The sequence below is a fragment of the Ruditapes philippinarum genome, unplaced genomic scaffold, assembly GCF_026571515.1.
Source record: "Ruditapes philippinarum isolate M1 unplaced genomic scaffold, ASM2657151v2 ctg3278_1_1_1_1, whole genome shotgun sequence".
In the NCBI taxonomy this organism is placed as follows: Eukaryota; Metazoa; Mollusca; class Bivalvia; order Venerida; family Veneridae; genus Ruditapes; species Ruditapes philippinarum.
Genome location: NW_026863599.1, coordinates 13,417 through 28,210, shown reverse-complemented (window position 1 = coordinate 28,210; position 14,794 = coordinate 13,417). Strand labels below are relative to the sequence as shown.

Genomic DNA, 14,794 nt, shown 5'->3' with positions numbered 1-14,794 from the left:
TGAATTAAGAAACATCAGCAGATGTGTTCATGTGATTTATCATGACATATATGAATAATTTTATTGAACAAAAGGCAAATGCCTGTGAGTACATATATACAAACATATAATACAAGGGTTTTTTTTTTTACAAAATAATCAGTGGCGGTCCAATTCTATATAAATCAGCATAAATGTATGAAATCGTAAAAAATATCAATCATTTCTGCATGCAATCATTATCATTTTGCAAACTATAAGAGGCGATTGGTGAAACAACAGTATCATAAATGCTTTTATGTAAATCTTCTCAAATTTTCAAACAGTTATACACCTATTATAGTCATCGTCAATAAGATTTTGAAAAATACAATGAGTATGAAACATGAGTATAAACTTCGCACACGCACGCACACACACTTACAAACACGCACGCACACACACACACACACACACACACACACACACACACGCGCGCGCGCGCACACACACACACACACACACACACACACACACACACACACACACATGCACACGTATACAAAAATATTATTTAATATATCAAAATAGAATCTCCCACAAGAGAAAAATGTAAAAATATATTTTGTGGAGAAAAGTGACTCACATTGAATATAAAACTATGCTACGGGGTTCCATGGATTTTAATAAGTATATGACAAGATTGGTATTTATTTGTTTTTGGTCGCTGGAAAGAAGTTCAACAAACTTTGGAATATTCGGTCTTTTTCGAAAATATTGTTTTATATATCTAATTCTTAAATCTTTATATAATTCGCATTCTAAAAGAAAATGAAATTCGTCTTCTAGTGTGTTACATAAGATACATTTGCGTTCATTTCTTGGAATCGGATGCGGTTTATGCCATCTGCCGGTTTCTATATACAATCTGTGTGACGATAAACGAAATCTTGTTAAAGCAGCTCGGTATTTACTAATATTGATTTGTTCTATGTATTTCGAAAAACCAAAAGTAGCGAAAAGTTTATGTGTGTCGGCCCTGGATAACGCTTCAACTTCAGACATCCAGGTTTGAATAAAATTATCTTCAAGTCTTCGCTTGACTTCTGCTATAAAAATATTTTCATTTCCTATTTCTTGAAATATCCATGCATAATTTAAGCCTAGATTTTATAGAATTGTTCTTACAGACGTTGCCCAATTAGTAGTTTTATTGTTTCGTTCAATATCTTCAAGCATCAAATTGTATGTTTGTTTAATCCGTTTCACGTTATCGCATTTAATTACCTTTAACCAGAATTGTAAAACTTGTATTATTCTTTGTTGTTTTAAAGGCATTCTACCTAAATCGCCGTATACAAAATTAGTCTGGGTTTTTAATTTTACCCCTAAAATATTTTTCAAAAAATGTGTATGTATATTTTCTATTTTATCAGCTTTATTCATGCCCCATATTTCACATCCATTACATAAAATCGGTTTAATTAACTTGTCAAACAATTCAATTTTATGTTTTATATCTATATAAGTAAATTTCTGTAAGTATTATATATATAATCAGTCCATACATTGAATTGCAACATGTTTGTCATTGGAAATGAAAATATTTCTTTTGAAATTAAACACTGCTTTACTTTGATTTCAAGTTTGAACAAACGTATGTGTATTTTGCATAAAACAAACTATTTTGAAAAATAAGTTTGTTTGCTTTCAGTAAAAGTTGACAACATATTCAAAATGTTTATAACTTTTGTTTTTTGTCTTCATTAAACTGTATCACATGTGAGATATTAAGGTCACTTTAAATGTACTTTGCCGTAAATTGATATTTCTCTTGTTGATTAAAAACGTAATATGATCACATTGGTGTATTTTTATTTAAGCTGCATGATTTACATAATTTCACTTAGGCAATATTACTTGTAAAGATCTGAGCACTTCGAATTGTAGTATTTAAAATGATGATTTAATTTATGCCATATTAACACTGCTAGACCATCTTTGATAAAAGAGGAAAAGTTTTATAACTTTGTTTAAGGCTACATGTCAAATATGTATACTCTGAGGACTGCAGTTTCGGAGAGATAAACTTTTACGACATGTTTACTACATAATCCCCTAAGGCGACCTAATTTGTTTTGTCCACTTGTCCACAAAGGCATAATTTCAAATACTTTTGGTAAAAGTAATTAGCTATGTAGGACCTCTTTTGACCGATCCAAAGGGCATGATTAATATAAATTTCGTAAAAGTGTACTTAACAGCGCTACATGCTAAATATCTAAGCTCTGGGCTAGTTGATAAATTTATGTTTCTCTATAAACTAAATGGTCCCGGAAGGAGGTCATTCATAACCCCTGAGGAATTATTAAAACTTTTATAGAGGAATGTTAGATGATGCGGCGTGCTAAATATCGATCTGGGACATTGAAGAATCTTATTTCTAGCTTTTCTGACATTTACACCAGGTTGAAACAGTCATTTCTGTGAAGTTTTGATCAAAATCACAATTTAAGACTTTTTGTTAAAAAATAGTTAAGAAGCAACGGAAGGTGAATATACTACCATCTCAAAAGCTCATCTCGGAGAAATAAAACACATTCTCTATTTTATTACATGTATGTTAACATATGGAGAAATTAATTAATGTCGCTTTTAATACTTACTGTGGATAATGTAACATTTTGCAAACAACAGTTGCAGACAGCACTGTAAAGCCACCATCGCACACTGTTCCCCAAGACCCATCATGCCATACTTCAAGTCTCCCTTCATATGGATTCGACCCATTCATCAATCGAACTTCAAGAATAAAAACAAAATATATGAATGATAATACATTTAGTTATGAATTTTATAATTTTAATGAAAAAAAAAGACCCAATCGCAATTTCTGGTTTGGGATTTATTGTCTTGATATCTGTGGCGGTTGTATTTTCTAATATCTCATATCTCATTAAGTATAGCAACGTGTTGTTATATTCAATATATTATTGTTAGGCTATGATGGCTAAGTTGCTAGTATATAATCTAAATTATGTATTATGATAATGGAAACATTAAATATTTACTTTCAATACAAAAGTTATGTCTGAATGACCTTTATAATTATTTTTACACTAACAATCAAATAGGAAGGTCTACTAAATAGCCATACTGTCAAATGTGTGTATCTCACGGTCGAACATATAGAGGTACGATACACTTAACAGGGAGGTCTAATATTACGATACGGAGAATATAAAAACACACGTCAGAGTGAGTATATGTATAAAATAGTTTAACTAATTTACTTCTAAAATTGCAAAAATCATAGAAGTTAAGATTCAATAGGTAATAAGAAATCGTATCTGTGAAAATGCCATATAGTTTAATCCCATATCGTGGATAATAGTTGCTTTTTCTACTAAAACAATGTAAAATGTATTTATGTAGAAACTCATTACTGAGTTGCATAGCAAAAACTTTTTTCACAAGATTTATATTGACAACTTGTTGTCCAAATATTTATGTGTACGATAAGTTTTGATACGATTAGATAACTGTACACTAAAAAAGGTCAGATAATTTCGATACTGCTAATAACTACATAAAACTTTATACCATACTTTAATTCTCTTCTTTTATTTACTTCGTTAGTTCTTTGAAGCTGACGGCATTTACTTTTCTTATACTTGTATAGACTTACATAATTATGTCACTTTTATTTCAAGAATAACCTAACTTTTGGTCTTAGAATTTTGTGAAAAGATTAAATTCACTCTGTAGATTTTTCTCCTTTCTTTTTAATTTTTACCCAAGAAAATTACTTAAATTCTATGCATTTTAACAAAATGCAAATCAGAAATTTCATTTGACAGTCTATATATATTTCATTCATTGTCTATGTCTGACACGTTTTCTTCATATTGAGCAGGTAAAATGTTTAGCATATTTACTGCAATTTTATCCTTAATAAGTTACATGTTTGACTGTTATAAAAGTTTTCCATATACATTACTATTTGAATAATATATATCATAATGGTTGGCCGACAACAATACTTATCATTTGACCGTATTTCAAAGGCATACTTTGATTTTCTTCTAGTGTCACTGTTTACGGGACGATAACCTAAACCGCGTTATAAACACAGCTAAAGTGAATGAATTTGATTTATGTGGCATAAATATAAAGCTGAACATGTATATCTACCCGATTTCCGTCATATCCTCGTGTTTTTTCGCAATGTTGAACTTGAACACTCCTTATGTTCCCAAAAGCACAGTGTGTTTTTTAATAATATGGTATTAAGTCAACATTATATATGTTGTTTGTATTATTTTTTACTCCTCAATTTCTTATAATTGTTATCTACGAGAAAGAATAAATGTATGTTATATACAATGTAGTAAACTACATTTCTATCAGCTCTGTTGACTCATTAACAGGAAAACATCAACGACTCATCTAGAAACCCACGCAATTTTATTTAAAAGCACGAATAAAAACATATTCACTAAGAATTTCATGGATTTCAAATCATTTTTGCGATAAAACATTGTACCTAAATTGATGATAGTATATTTTTAAAGTTAATTTCGATCATTTTGTTTTATGATCCTAATTGATTTGTTTTTCAATCATTTTGAAACTAGTTTCATTTAAATTTAGTTTCAATTTGTTTTATACTACCATCGCTGTACCTTTTAATGCATATCCAACTAACATTTGTCTGTTTAACGTTCACACTGAGCCCCGAGATAAAATACTGATAAAACACCAAAAGTTTCTTTTAAAGATTCTGCTATTTCATTAACATTGCAATGGTGCCTCAGCAAACTGTAACAGTAAACGTTTGGTCTATTGAACATGTTTTCCTTTAATATTTTTATGGTATTCAACTTTCAGAAAAGAACTTCTGCGCATTTGACCGATGGGCAACTGATTTGAACCATATGCTAAATTGAGGACACTTTTAATGTTTGACACGTTTCTTAAAAGAAATGATGCCTCCTTATAACCATCCAAGTTGTTGCGGCTTTTTACATCTGTTAGTTTAAGTATGTTCAATACTATATGTAAAATTTTTAAAACCGACTGTCTCATAAGAATCACTTTTAACAGAGTTTCATTATATCTTTCTGTTTCTTTTAAAATGTTTCCAGATTATTAATTATAGAACCATTTTCATTTTGTTTTTATTTATTTTTATTAAATGTATTTATATTGTTTTTAAGTGCAAACATATAAAGTAAATTTTCACCTTTATGAGATCATATAGCCCTTGGTGTTATAGAATATCTTTGTAGGCGTTATTTGTCTGAGAGATTATCTCTTAGTAAAAGCAGTCAACATTAAAGTCTGATAAATCATAGATTTTTTTTTGACATTCTGTGTTATTTCTGTGGTTTTTATTTATATATATTGTCTTTTCTCCAATTTTGCAATTTTGAGAAGTAATATTTCTAGGAATAGTTGATCAATTATTGTAAAACTGCAATTCATTATCAGGAATATTCTTTATATTGCCGGTGTTATAAACAGGCATGTTACCTCTTAATCATATCTATCACCTCATTTATTGCCTCAAGGTATTCAAAATCCTTCAAAAGATAATTATTATTATGTTTCCAAGACACTTAAAGCAAACAAATTTCAATGTCTGTGTCATTCTATCTAATTGAAAACTTGCCTCAGTACTCTGTTGGTCTACAAAATTTTGCAACGTTCCAGGAATTAAAAATATCTTATCTTGTCCATTAAATTAGCTGTGTTTGTGTTGTCAAATGAATCATTTTTTGCTGAGGAATAGTTGTCTAAAACTATCAAAATTTTATTTCTTTATCATTTTATAAAGACGATAGTAAAATTGCTGATCAATAACTTATAAGTTATAATCACAACATAATATACACTATTTATCATTTATGATCAGTATCTAATAAAAAATTCTTCATTAAATTGCGGTCAATCAGAATGTTTGGGGTTTTCATCGCAAATGATCATATCTAAGATAAAGTAGTTTCCATTCTTATCAACAAATGTTTTGACTCAAATGTTAAACTCAATAAAACTTCAAAATAAAATATCAATACCTCTGAACTTGAATGTGCCATAGCTGAATTAATATATACCATTCCATTCAGCATATATAGTATTTTGCATGTCTACTGAAAAGCTAGTATTTTGCAAACAAAATATATCAGATTTGTTTTCTTTTAGAAGAGGAAATACTTCAATCCGCTTTTTCCTACCATTCAAACATCAACAATCCAGAGACACACTTAAAATGACATTAAAAAAGCTATTTTATACTTAACAAAAACGATTAACTTTGATAGTATATGTAAAACATCTTTTTTGTTTTGATTGCCCTGGCCAGACATGAACAAGAAAACAAACAAGTTGAACATGGAAACGATATAAAAGTAACATAGTATTTACAAACAAATATTTCATGGAATTGAACATTCGGAGTCATTTACGAATATTCTAAATTTAATATAGTTTTCATTCCATAACGAAACAATTTGGCGTAACTATATTATAATGTATTAATGTAAACAAATGATGCCGTACTGACAAAATGATGGCAATATTAGATATGTTGTGCTGTTAACTAATTCTACAAGCTAATATAAAATATTACGCAAAAAACTTACATTCTGGTTTATCCCCGTAATGAAGACAAATATACAGGTTACGTTAACGCAATTGATAAAATAGAAATACCGGATTTTAATCTTATTTTTTTACAAATGCAAGAGTTGCGGAAGACAATGTAAAACAATTGTCTCTATTGTAATAAACTACACTATATACAAAGATTTGATATCGGATGTCAAAACTCGCACCATTTATTGCCTCGTAAACGAATACGAGTAAAAGTGAGTTTTGATGCGGTATAATTCTAGTTTCATGAAATACTGTGAAAAAAGCCATGAAAGCGAACAATCAAAAATAAATAAATAAATATAAAGAAATTCAAAACAAGATTTCAATGTACATGTATATGATATAACTGAAAAAATCCGAAATAGATTTACTGCAATTAAAAGGTCTGTGCTATTTTCATTGTTTTATTATTTTATTTCTTGTAACAGCTGTGTATCGAAGTATCTATGTTTTGCAAGGGGATGTAACCAAATTGCCCCAGGATTAATCAATGATATAATTTTTTCCTTTGTTAAATTTACACAAGTTACAAGCATAAATATTTCCAAAATATATGGAATCGCCGTTCAGTCGGGAACTCGGAAGTTTTGTTCGTGAAATGGACTGTTTTAATAATAGAGATAATGTTCTTGTTATTTTAAAGAGGATATCACAAATATTATTTACTCCTCGAAAGGCTACACACTTGTTTCGAGCTTAAGCTTTAAGACAGTAGCCCAACAAAACACATGGCGGATGACGTACCCATAGGCGCCCATTTTTTAGGTCTTTTGTAGTCCATTTTGTTATCATGTTTTATTAAATTGTCTATTTTTATTAGCTCAGGACAGACGGTCTACAGGTAGAAATGGCCAAATTTTTATTTAAAGTATATGTAGCCCTGCAGGAACAACGACAGTTATAACTTCACCCAGAAATGGTCAACAGGTACAGGGTCGAGACCGTTATGTCATATGTCAGTCAACGAGTTCAATATAATGATCGATTACGTGAGATTCTCATTATAAATATTATTTATCGTGTATCTAAATAAGTTGGTGTATGACAACACGCGCACCTATTTTTATACGACCAATACACAAACATGGCCGCGCCTACTGAATTGTAGAAATCGGTGAATTAGCGATTGTTATTTTGTTTTCAAGCGTTTAATATCATTTTTTTTGCAGATTTACTATTTTTACGTTTTCTGTTATTATGTTTTTACATTTACAATACGTACGGAAAAAGATAAGAATCTTGGGAAAAAGCCTATTTCTTTAAAAATGTTTTTATTTTCATTTTCTGTCATTTTTCCACATGTAATGTCTGATATCAAGGCACTGTGGGTTAATATAGAACCAACCTATCAAACAGATTGATAATTGTCAGCCATAATGTCGAAGAACAAGTTTCTCGTACCAGAAATGGATTGCATACAAAAACTGAGTAACAAAATATTGAAACTAACGATAAATATCTGGGAAAAAGTGTCTTGCGTGAATCAAAATCTGACACATTTTAATTAAGACGGTACATAAGAAATCGAATAATATACAAGAGGGTTGGATAAAAACACCTTTAAAGCATTTCCAAAAAGAAAGTACTGTTGTTATCAAGTCGTTTACTGTCAACATTACATAGAGATTTTACAGTTAGTCACACTTAGTTACTTCCACTTTTCTAAAATTGCTAACGGTTTTTGACAAAAGGGAAGTATATTTCTCATCCTTATTTTTTAAACATTTTAACAATTTATTATCATTAACTTACAACTTAACTTAAGAACGAACAATTCATTTAAAATAAAAGTATATGTCATGTATCTCGACAACTCCCAAAAAGTGTAACAAAATACTTTAAATTTAAGATAACCTGTGAAAATGTATTGCTGTAAAAAATCCAGTTTAAAAAATATTTTCTTCAACTTCTTACATTTATGAAGTTAATCTACAATCAGTTTTAAATTTTCAAAATTCAGCCCCCGTTCCTACTTTGCTTTTATCATATTGTTCAGACCTGAGAAAGCTAAAACTAGCTGCTGCTCGGACAGCACATACTAAAAGGTTGAATAAATATGACTAGATCCCTTGTTTGTTTAAAATATACCTTAAACCGTTTAGTAGAATTTCTTAAATAAGACAATTGAAAACAATTATTATAAACTATACCTAAAATTGAAGATTATACAAAAATAAATTAGGTAGAATATTTATCATTCGGAATAAAGCTTAACTCCCCTTAATTATAATCATTTGCTTTCATTAACAATGTGCTTATTCAAGGTTAGAACTAGCAAATGCTTTGACAGTTTATTTCTAAAGTCAACAACATCCTGAAATAAGTTCAACGATCTATTTTTTGTCTTTTTATTAAATAAATTTAAAGGTTCCTCTAAAAAAACGTGACCACGAACAAACTCAAAAAGTGAGATAAACGAAATTCTTGCACGGATTCTTTGCGAAGTATTGTTTTCCAATCTTCTTCAAAGTTTAAACATATTTTTTAGTTTTTAATGAGTTTGTACTAAAGCGACTTAACTACCAGGATGCTTACATTAAAACGTGTACGGCTTAACTTTAGCATGAATACTCAATATTAATATAGGTTTTAATTCTAAATAATGTAAGTCTACGGAAAAATAAATACAGTAGCCTGGCCTATTAAGAGAGTACTAGTCCAAAAAAAAAAAAAAAACAACTTTAGTCACTCCAGCCAAACGATGTGGTAAATGGCGGCTGTCACTTCTTTTCGTTATAATATACCATAACTCTGATACATTTTTTGATTTAAAAACTGGCAGATTATATTAAATCGAGATAATATTTTTAAAGACCACCCACTCGGATAATATGAAAAGGTAGTCAAAGGTCAAGTTAAGCCCGTACATGTTCAGAAATATTCACGCAATATGCGGACTAGTTCCCGAGTTCCTAGTTGAGTCAACCATAGGACTTATTATCCTTTACTTCAAGTATTAAAAAAAACGAAACGTGTATGGCTAGACCCATCTCTCTTCTCCAAAAACAAATAAGTTACCATGTTTGTCTTCTAGAACATAGCTCAACATGGAAGAGCGGCATTCAAATGTGTTAATCAGTGAACATTTATTAAAAGGCAATCGCATAGCTGAGGCCTGAAATTGATAAAAGTATTTAGTGTCATGACCTTTTGTGTTGGTAATTTTATTAATTAAGTTAACTGCTATCTGAAAAAAAAAGAGTTAAAAATGTTCAGCTTGATAACAGTAAAATTAATATAATTCATATAAGCTAGCTATATACCAAGTTTTATAACAATATACCATTCCTAACTCTAGTAACTATTCAGAAACCATTTTCAATCTTAAGTAACAGTGACCCTTGACCCCAGGGGATCCCGCAACAATCCCAAGCAAGGTATTTTCATAAGATTGCTGAATGCTAAGTTTTATTTGAATATCTTTAAATTACTTACTCTTGTAATTGTCCAAAAAACATTCTTCAAATTTTAGAAAAAAGTGACAGTGACCAAATGGGGGTTCAAAGGCAATCCAAATCGGGGTCTTCATATGAACAGCTTTATACCTGGTTCGCTAACAATATCTCATTCCTAACTCTAGATATTGTCGAGGACACCATATTTCCATTTTTCTTCTTACAGTGACATTTACCCCAAGAGTTCTTATCGCAATCCAAACGGGACCCTCATATTAGCCGGTTGTAAACGAAGTTTGATGTCAATATCTCATTCCTACCTCTTGTTATTTTCTTGAAATATTATTTTCATTTCTAGTAACAGTGACCCGGCCCGATGGATCTCAATAGGGGTCCTTATATCAGCTAACTAGCTATATACCAAGTTTTATAACAATATCTCATTCCTAACTCTACTTATTGCCTGAGGACCATTATTCTTTTTTAGTAACGGTGACTTTGGCCTTGGCCCCAGGGTATCTAAACGTAATTCAAACCTGGTTCTTCATATAAGATGGACATATTAATTTATTCCAAGTTTGGGTACAATATTTCATCCGTAATACTAATACATGTAATTGTTTGGAAACGTTTAAATTTAAATTTAAATAACAGTGAAACAGTGATCTTGGCCTTGACCTCGGGGCTCCAAAAGTAATCCCAACTGGGGTCTTCATATAAGTTTGCTATTATAATATACAATGTTTGATTTCAATATCTCATTCCTTACTCTAGGTATTGAGGGAAGCCATTTTTTATTTTAGTAATATTAAAGATTTTAAGCTAAGGCCGATACCGATAGACGAAGACGGAGACGGCTTATTTTTTAAGGGGGCGTTTCAAATGATTTCTTTTATTTTAAAGAAAACAGAAGGCCAAGCCAAATATAATAATTGCATTTATTTCTATTACAAAAAGCCGTTCATATGTTTTTTTTCTGAATATCTAATTTGATTCATCAGAATATTTCTCGACATCAAGCTAGTGAAGCAATTTTGGAACTTTGTTGTAAAATCGTTGTAAAATAATTGATTTTCCCAAATAATGTCAGCAAGCGGCCTTGTTCTTCTTCTCCGTTTCTGTGTACGTTGGGGAGAAAGGTCTTCTTCTTGTGATGATGAAAGTCCATTTTCCCTTAAATCAGCTGTTCCTGGTTGATTATCCTGGTATGACCGAGCTGCTACTTGACTGGCCTCGTGTTCTCTCGTGTCGATCCCGAAATTCTAAAGATGGTGCGCAATAGCATCTAATGCCACTCCTGTACAAGATGACCGAAACTTAAAGCATGATATTTAATTTAAATATCGTTTAATAAGAGACGTTTAATGCGCATATTTGTATGTAACAAGATAACAAAAAGCAAATTAGAGAAGCAGAATATGAATTATAATGTGAAAAATACAGATTTAATGTTTAATTGTGTTTAATTGTGTCTTTTTTCCACCTTCCATTTTACATATCGACAAACATTAGAGTTACATTGCCCATGTGAACTCTGTGAGGGAAATTTCCCTTTATATGAATACTAAATTGTGCAATATGACGGTACAAAACGATAATAGTAGTTTATGAAGTATGGTTAAACTTATTTCAACATCATAATGAATATTTAAAAATTCCAGACATACATGTGTCTTATTTAACCGGCTTTGGTTAAGGCTTCCCCGACACCACCAGTTACCTTGGACTTAATTGCACGATTTTAGAACTCATTCGAGCATCGCCTAACCGATACTAAATATAAGTTATTTTTTTTTTGAATTGTTAAAGACATTTTAAGTGGCAGAAATGTGTTTTCTTTTATCTCTCTCAAGTGACCGGGGGAACTGTTGAGACATTTTTTAGATATGTTAGAAACTATTCGAATTTCATCATACAAGCCTCTTAAACTTCTTGCAAAAAACAGAGTTCTTTTTGTGCTTATGTGGTTTCGAACATACCAGAAGTTTATGATACTTTCGTCATTGTTCAACATAACAGTGCCAAGCGCGACAATGCTATGTTATCCCGATTTTCTATCTACGTCTAAAATATTTGTCGTTTTGCCACAGGTTCATGAGTGGTTAGCCATGAGAGGCACCTGGAACAGAATTTCCGTGATAACAATTGATGGAACTTCTTATGGTATCAGTAGCCTTATGCATGAATGAAACACAAGAACAGTTTTATTCGGGACATCGAATATAAGATATATATTCGAAGTGGGCTTCCTGGTCACTATAACGATGCCAAGCACTATTACTGTTACCTCAGATCGGCACTAATTTATCATTTTCACAAGAGTGCGTAGAAGTTGTCGATAAAATTTATTCGACTTATTTCCCATATTATGACACAAGCATACACGTCAGCTCAAATACGCCGTAAATAGGGGCCTAAACGGCAGAGAAAATGCCTAAAACTTAATAGAATAGTAAAATACTGTGTATGTCTTGAACACGCTGTAGCAGAGATTAAACGTTACAGGCCAGTTTCTAGTGTATGAATAAATAATTAATTGTATATATTTGTACTTATCTTACTTGCCATAAAAAGGTTATAGCACTTACTGTATTTAATTGATTGAATGATAAATATTTTGAGATAACCCCCCGAATATTATAACCGTTGTTCGTCTCCGGCTATCGTTAGCCGTACAAGCTGTAAATCTCTAATAGATACCTTGATATTGACCACAAGGGTTCCAAACGGAATCCCAATCGTGATGTTCATATAAATTCAAACAAACAGAGTCTGAAATTTTCATGCTTTGTTACTATTTTTAATGCTTCTGAGAGATGATTTTGTTTCCAAATATTTATACATCACAACAGCAGGTGTCAAGTGCCGTGTGGGAGCCGTAAAATGTTGCTCCGTACATGTGTTGTCATATTTTTCTGGTCATTCGGCATTAATCAGTCCGAGAATTGAGTACCGCACAAGCCGGTACTACGGGGCTCGAGGGATGCTACACTTTTTCTTTTTCCCTCATGTACAGACTCAATCGAACCGAGTCTGCAACGTTCATGTAATTTTGCTGTTTTAAATGCTACGAGGGATCACTTTGTGTCTAGATATTGTTATATCCCAAGTTTTATTATAATATCACAACACTTACTGTAGTTATTGTCCATTAAGTTTGATTACAATATCTCTTTCATAACTCTAGATATTGTCCAGAAAAGGTTTTCATTTTTGATAACAGAGACCTTGACCTTCACCCCAGGGGGTCCAAATGAAATACAAACCGGGGTTTTACATAAAATTGCTATATACCATGTTTGAAAACAACAACTCTTTTCAAACTCTAATTACCGTCCGGAGACCAAGAAGGAGACCGACCAACCGACAGACGGACCGACTAATGAGGGGTATGTGTGGGAATAATGACTTGTGGGGTTGCAATTTGTTCATTGCTCGCTTGCGAGGCACTACTTCCATGTCATTTGTGTGGGGTAATTTTACATCCAATTTGTAGTTTGACTGAATTCCTGAGGAACATTAAATAAAAAGCTATGTATAACGTCCACAGATATCCTGGTACTGCCATTAAAAAGTTATAACAAAGTTGCGACTATGCATAAAAGAAGCAAAGATTCATTTGTCTTAAACATTATGTAGCTATATTATATTCACTACATGTGTATTTTCTGCAGTAAACTAAAACAAATAATTATAAAGCATAACTATGAATTTAATGAATAATTATGAAAGAATGAGAAAATATTATTTTGAACTTATGTTTCTTTTCCCTTTTCGGAAAGCAGTTTGAAATTGTTAACGTTTTGATAATGCAGTATTTGAAAAGTCATTGAGCTTAATTGTAAATTGAACTATATGTTTAATAAATATATAAAATGATTCAAAGATTATTTCACAGAAAAGTAATATTCACAGGTTAGATCTTTTAAATGAACTGTATAAAGTGATTTCAGTGAAATTAGTAATTATACGTATTCAAAAGGAATTAATGCTTATATACAGAAATAGAGGCATGGTGTGTCACTTCTAAGCACCACTTAAGCATACTAATTTTTTAATCTTTTAAAACAGATCTCAAATTTAGTGTATATTTAACAATTGCATATATTTTATCATTAAAATCGAAATTTAATTTTGCTTAATGTGTACCAAGGCAAGTTCATTTTGAGAAAAATCCAAGTTCAACAAGGGCCAACAACGGACGGGGGAACGCTCGACGTTTTCACTTTTTCTAAAAGCAAAGAAATAAACAAATCTAAGAAAGAAAATAAAAAAATAGATTTTTCCTTCTTTAAAATTTTGATAGGTCTGTTTAGTCACATTTATTTTTTTGTCAAAGTATGGATCCCTTCCATAAATAAATAAAAATAAAGTTCAGAATATATAATAAAATTTAATCATTTGACGGTCAATGTCAGTAAGAGGTCTTTGCCATATCTAAATTATTTCACATGTCTGTTTCGTCACAAGTGTTGTTGTGTTCATGATATGTCTGTCTAGTCACACTTATTTCTGTCAAAGTATGGATCCTTTCTATAAATAAATGATAAAATTAAGAATATATAACAAAAAATCAATACTTTAACCTTGACATTCAATGTCATTTTAAACTCAAGGTCACTGTCAGTTAAATCTTGAATGTTGTCTTGTCTAAAAGGTTGTTTTGTACAAGTATGAAGATAATCCATTGATCAATTACAAAGTTACTAAAATTGTAGCAAAATTCAGTGAAAAAAAATATTTTGACCTTCAATGTCAATGTCATAAATGAGTGAATGTCAATT

At 31.0% G+C, this 14,794-nt stretch overlaps 1 protein-coding gene across 1 annotated transcript in view; it reads right to left on the bottom strand.

Annotated features, from left to right (window-relative positions):
- The window catches only part of LOC132722641 (deleted in malignant brain tumors 1 protein-like), a 54,903-nt gene that overhangs the window by 26,934 nt on the left and 13,175 nt on the right, over positions 1-14,794 (bottom strand). Inside the window, exon 6 of the mRNA XM_060707162.1 lies at positions 2,625-2,760. Coding sequence (XP_060563145.1) covers positions 2,625-2,760 — 136 coding nt within the window. The remainder of the gene's footprint in view (positions 1-2,624; positions 2,761-14,794) is intronic.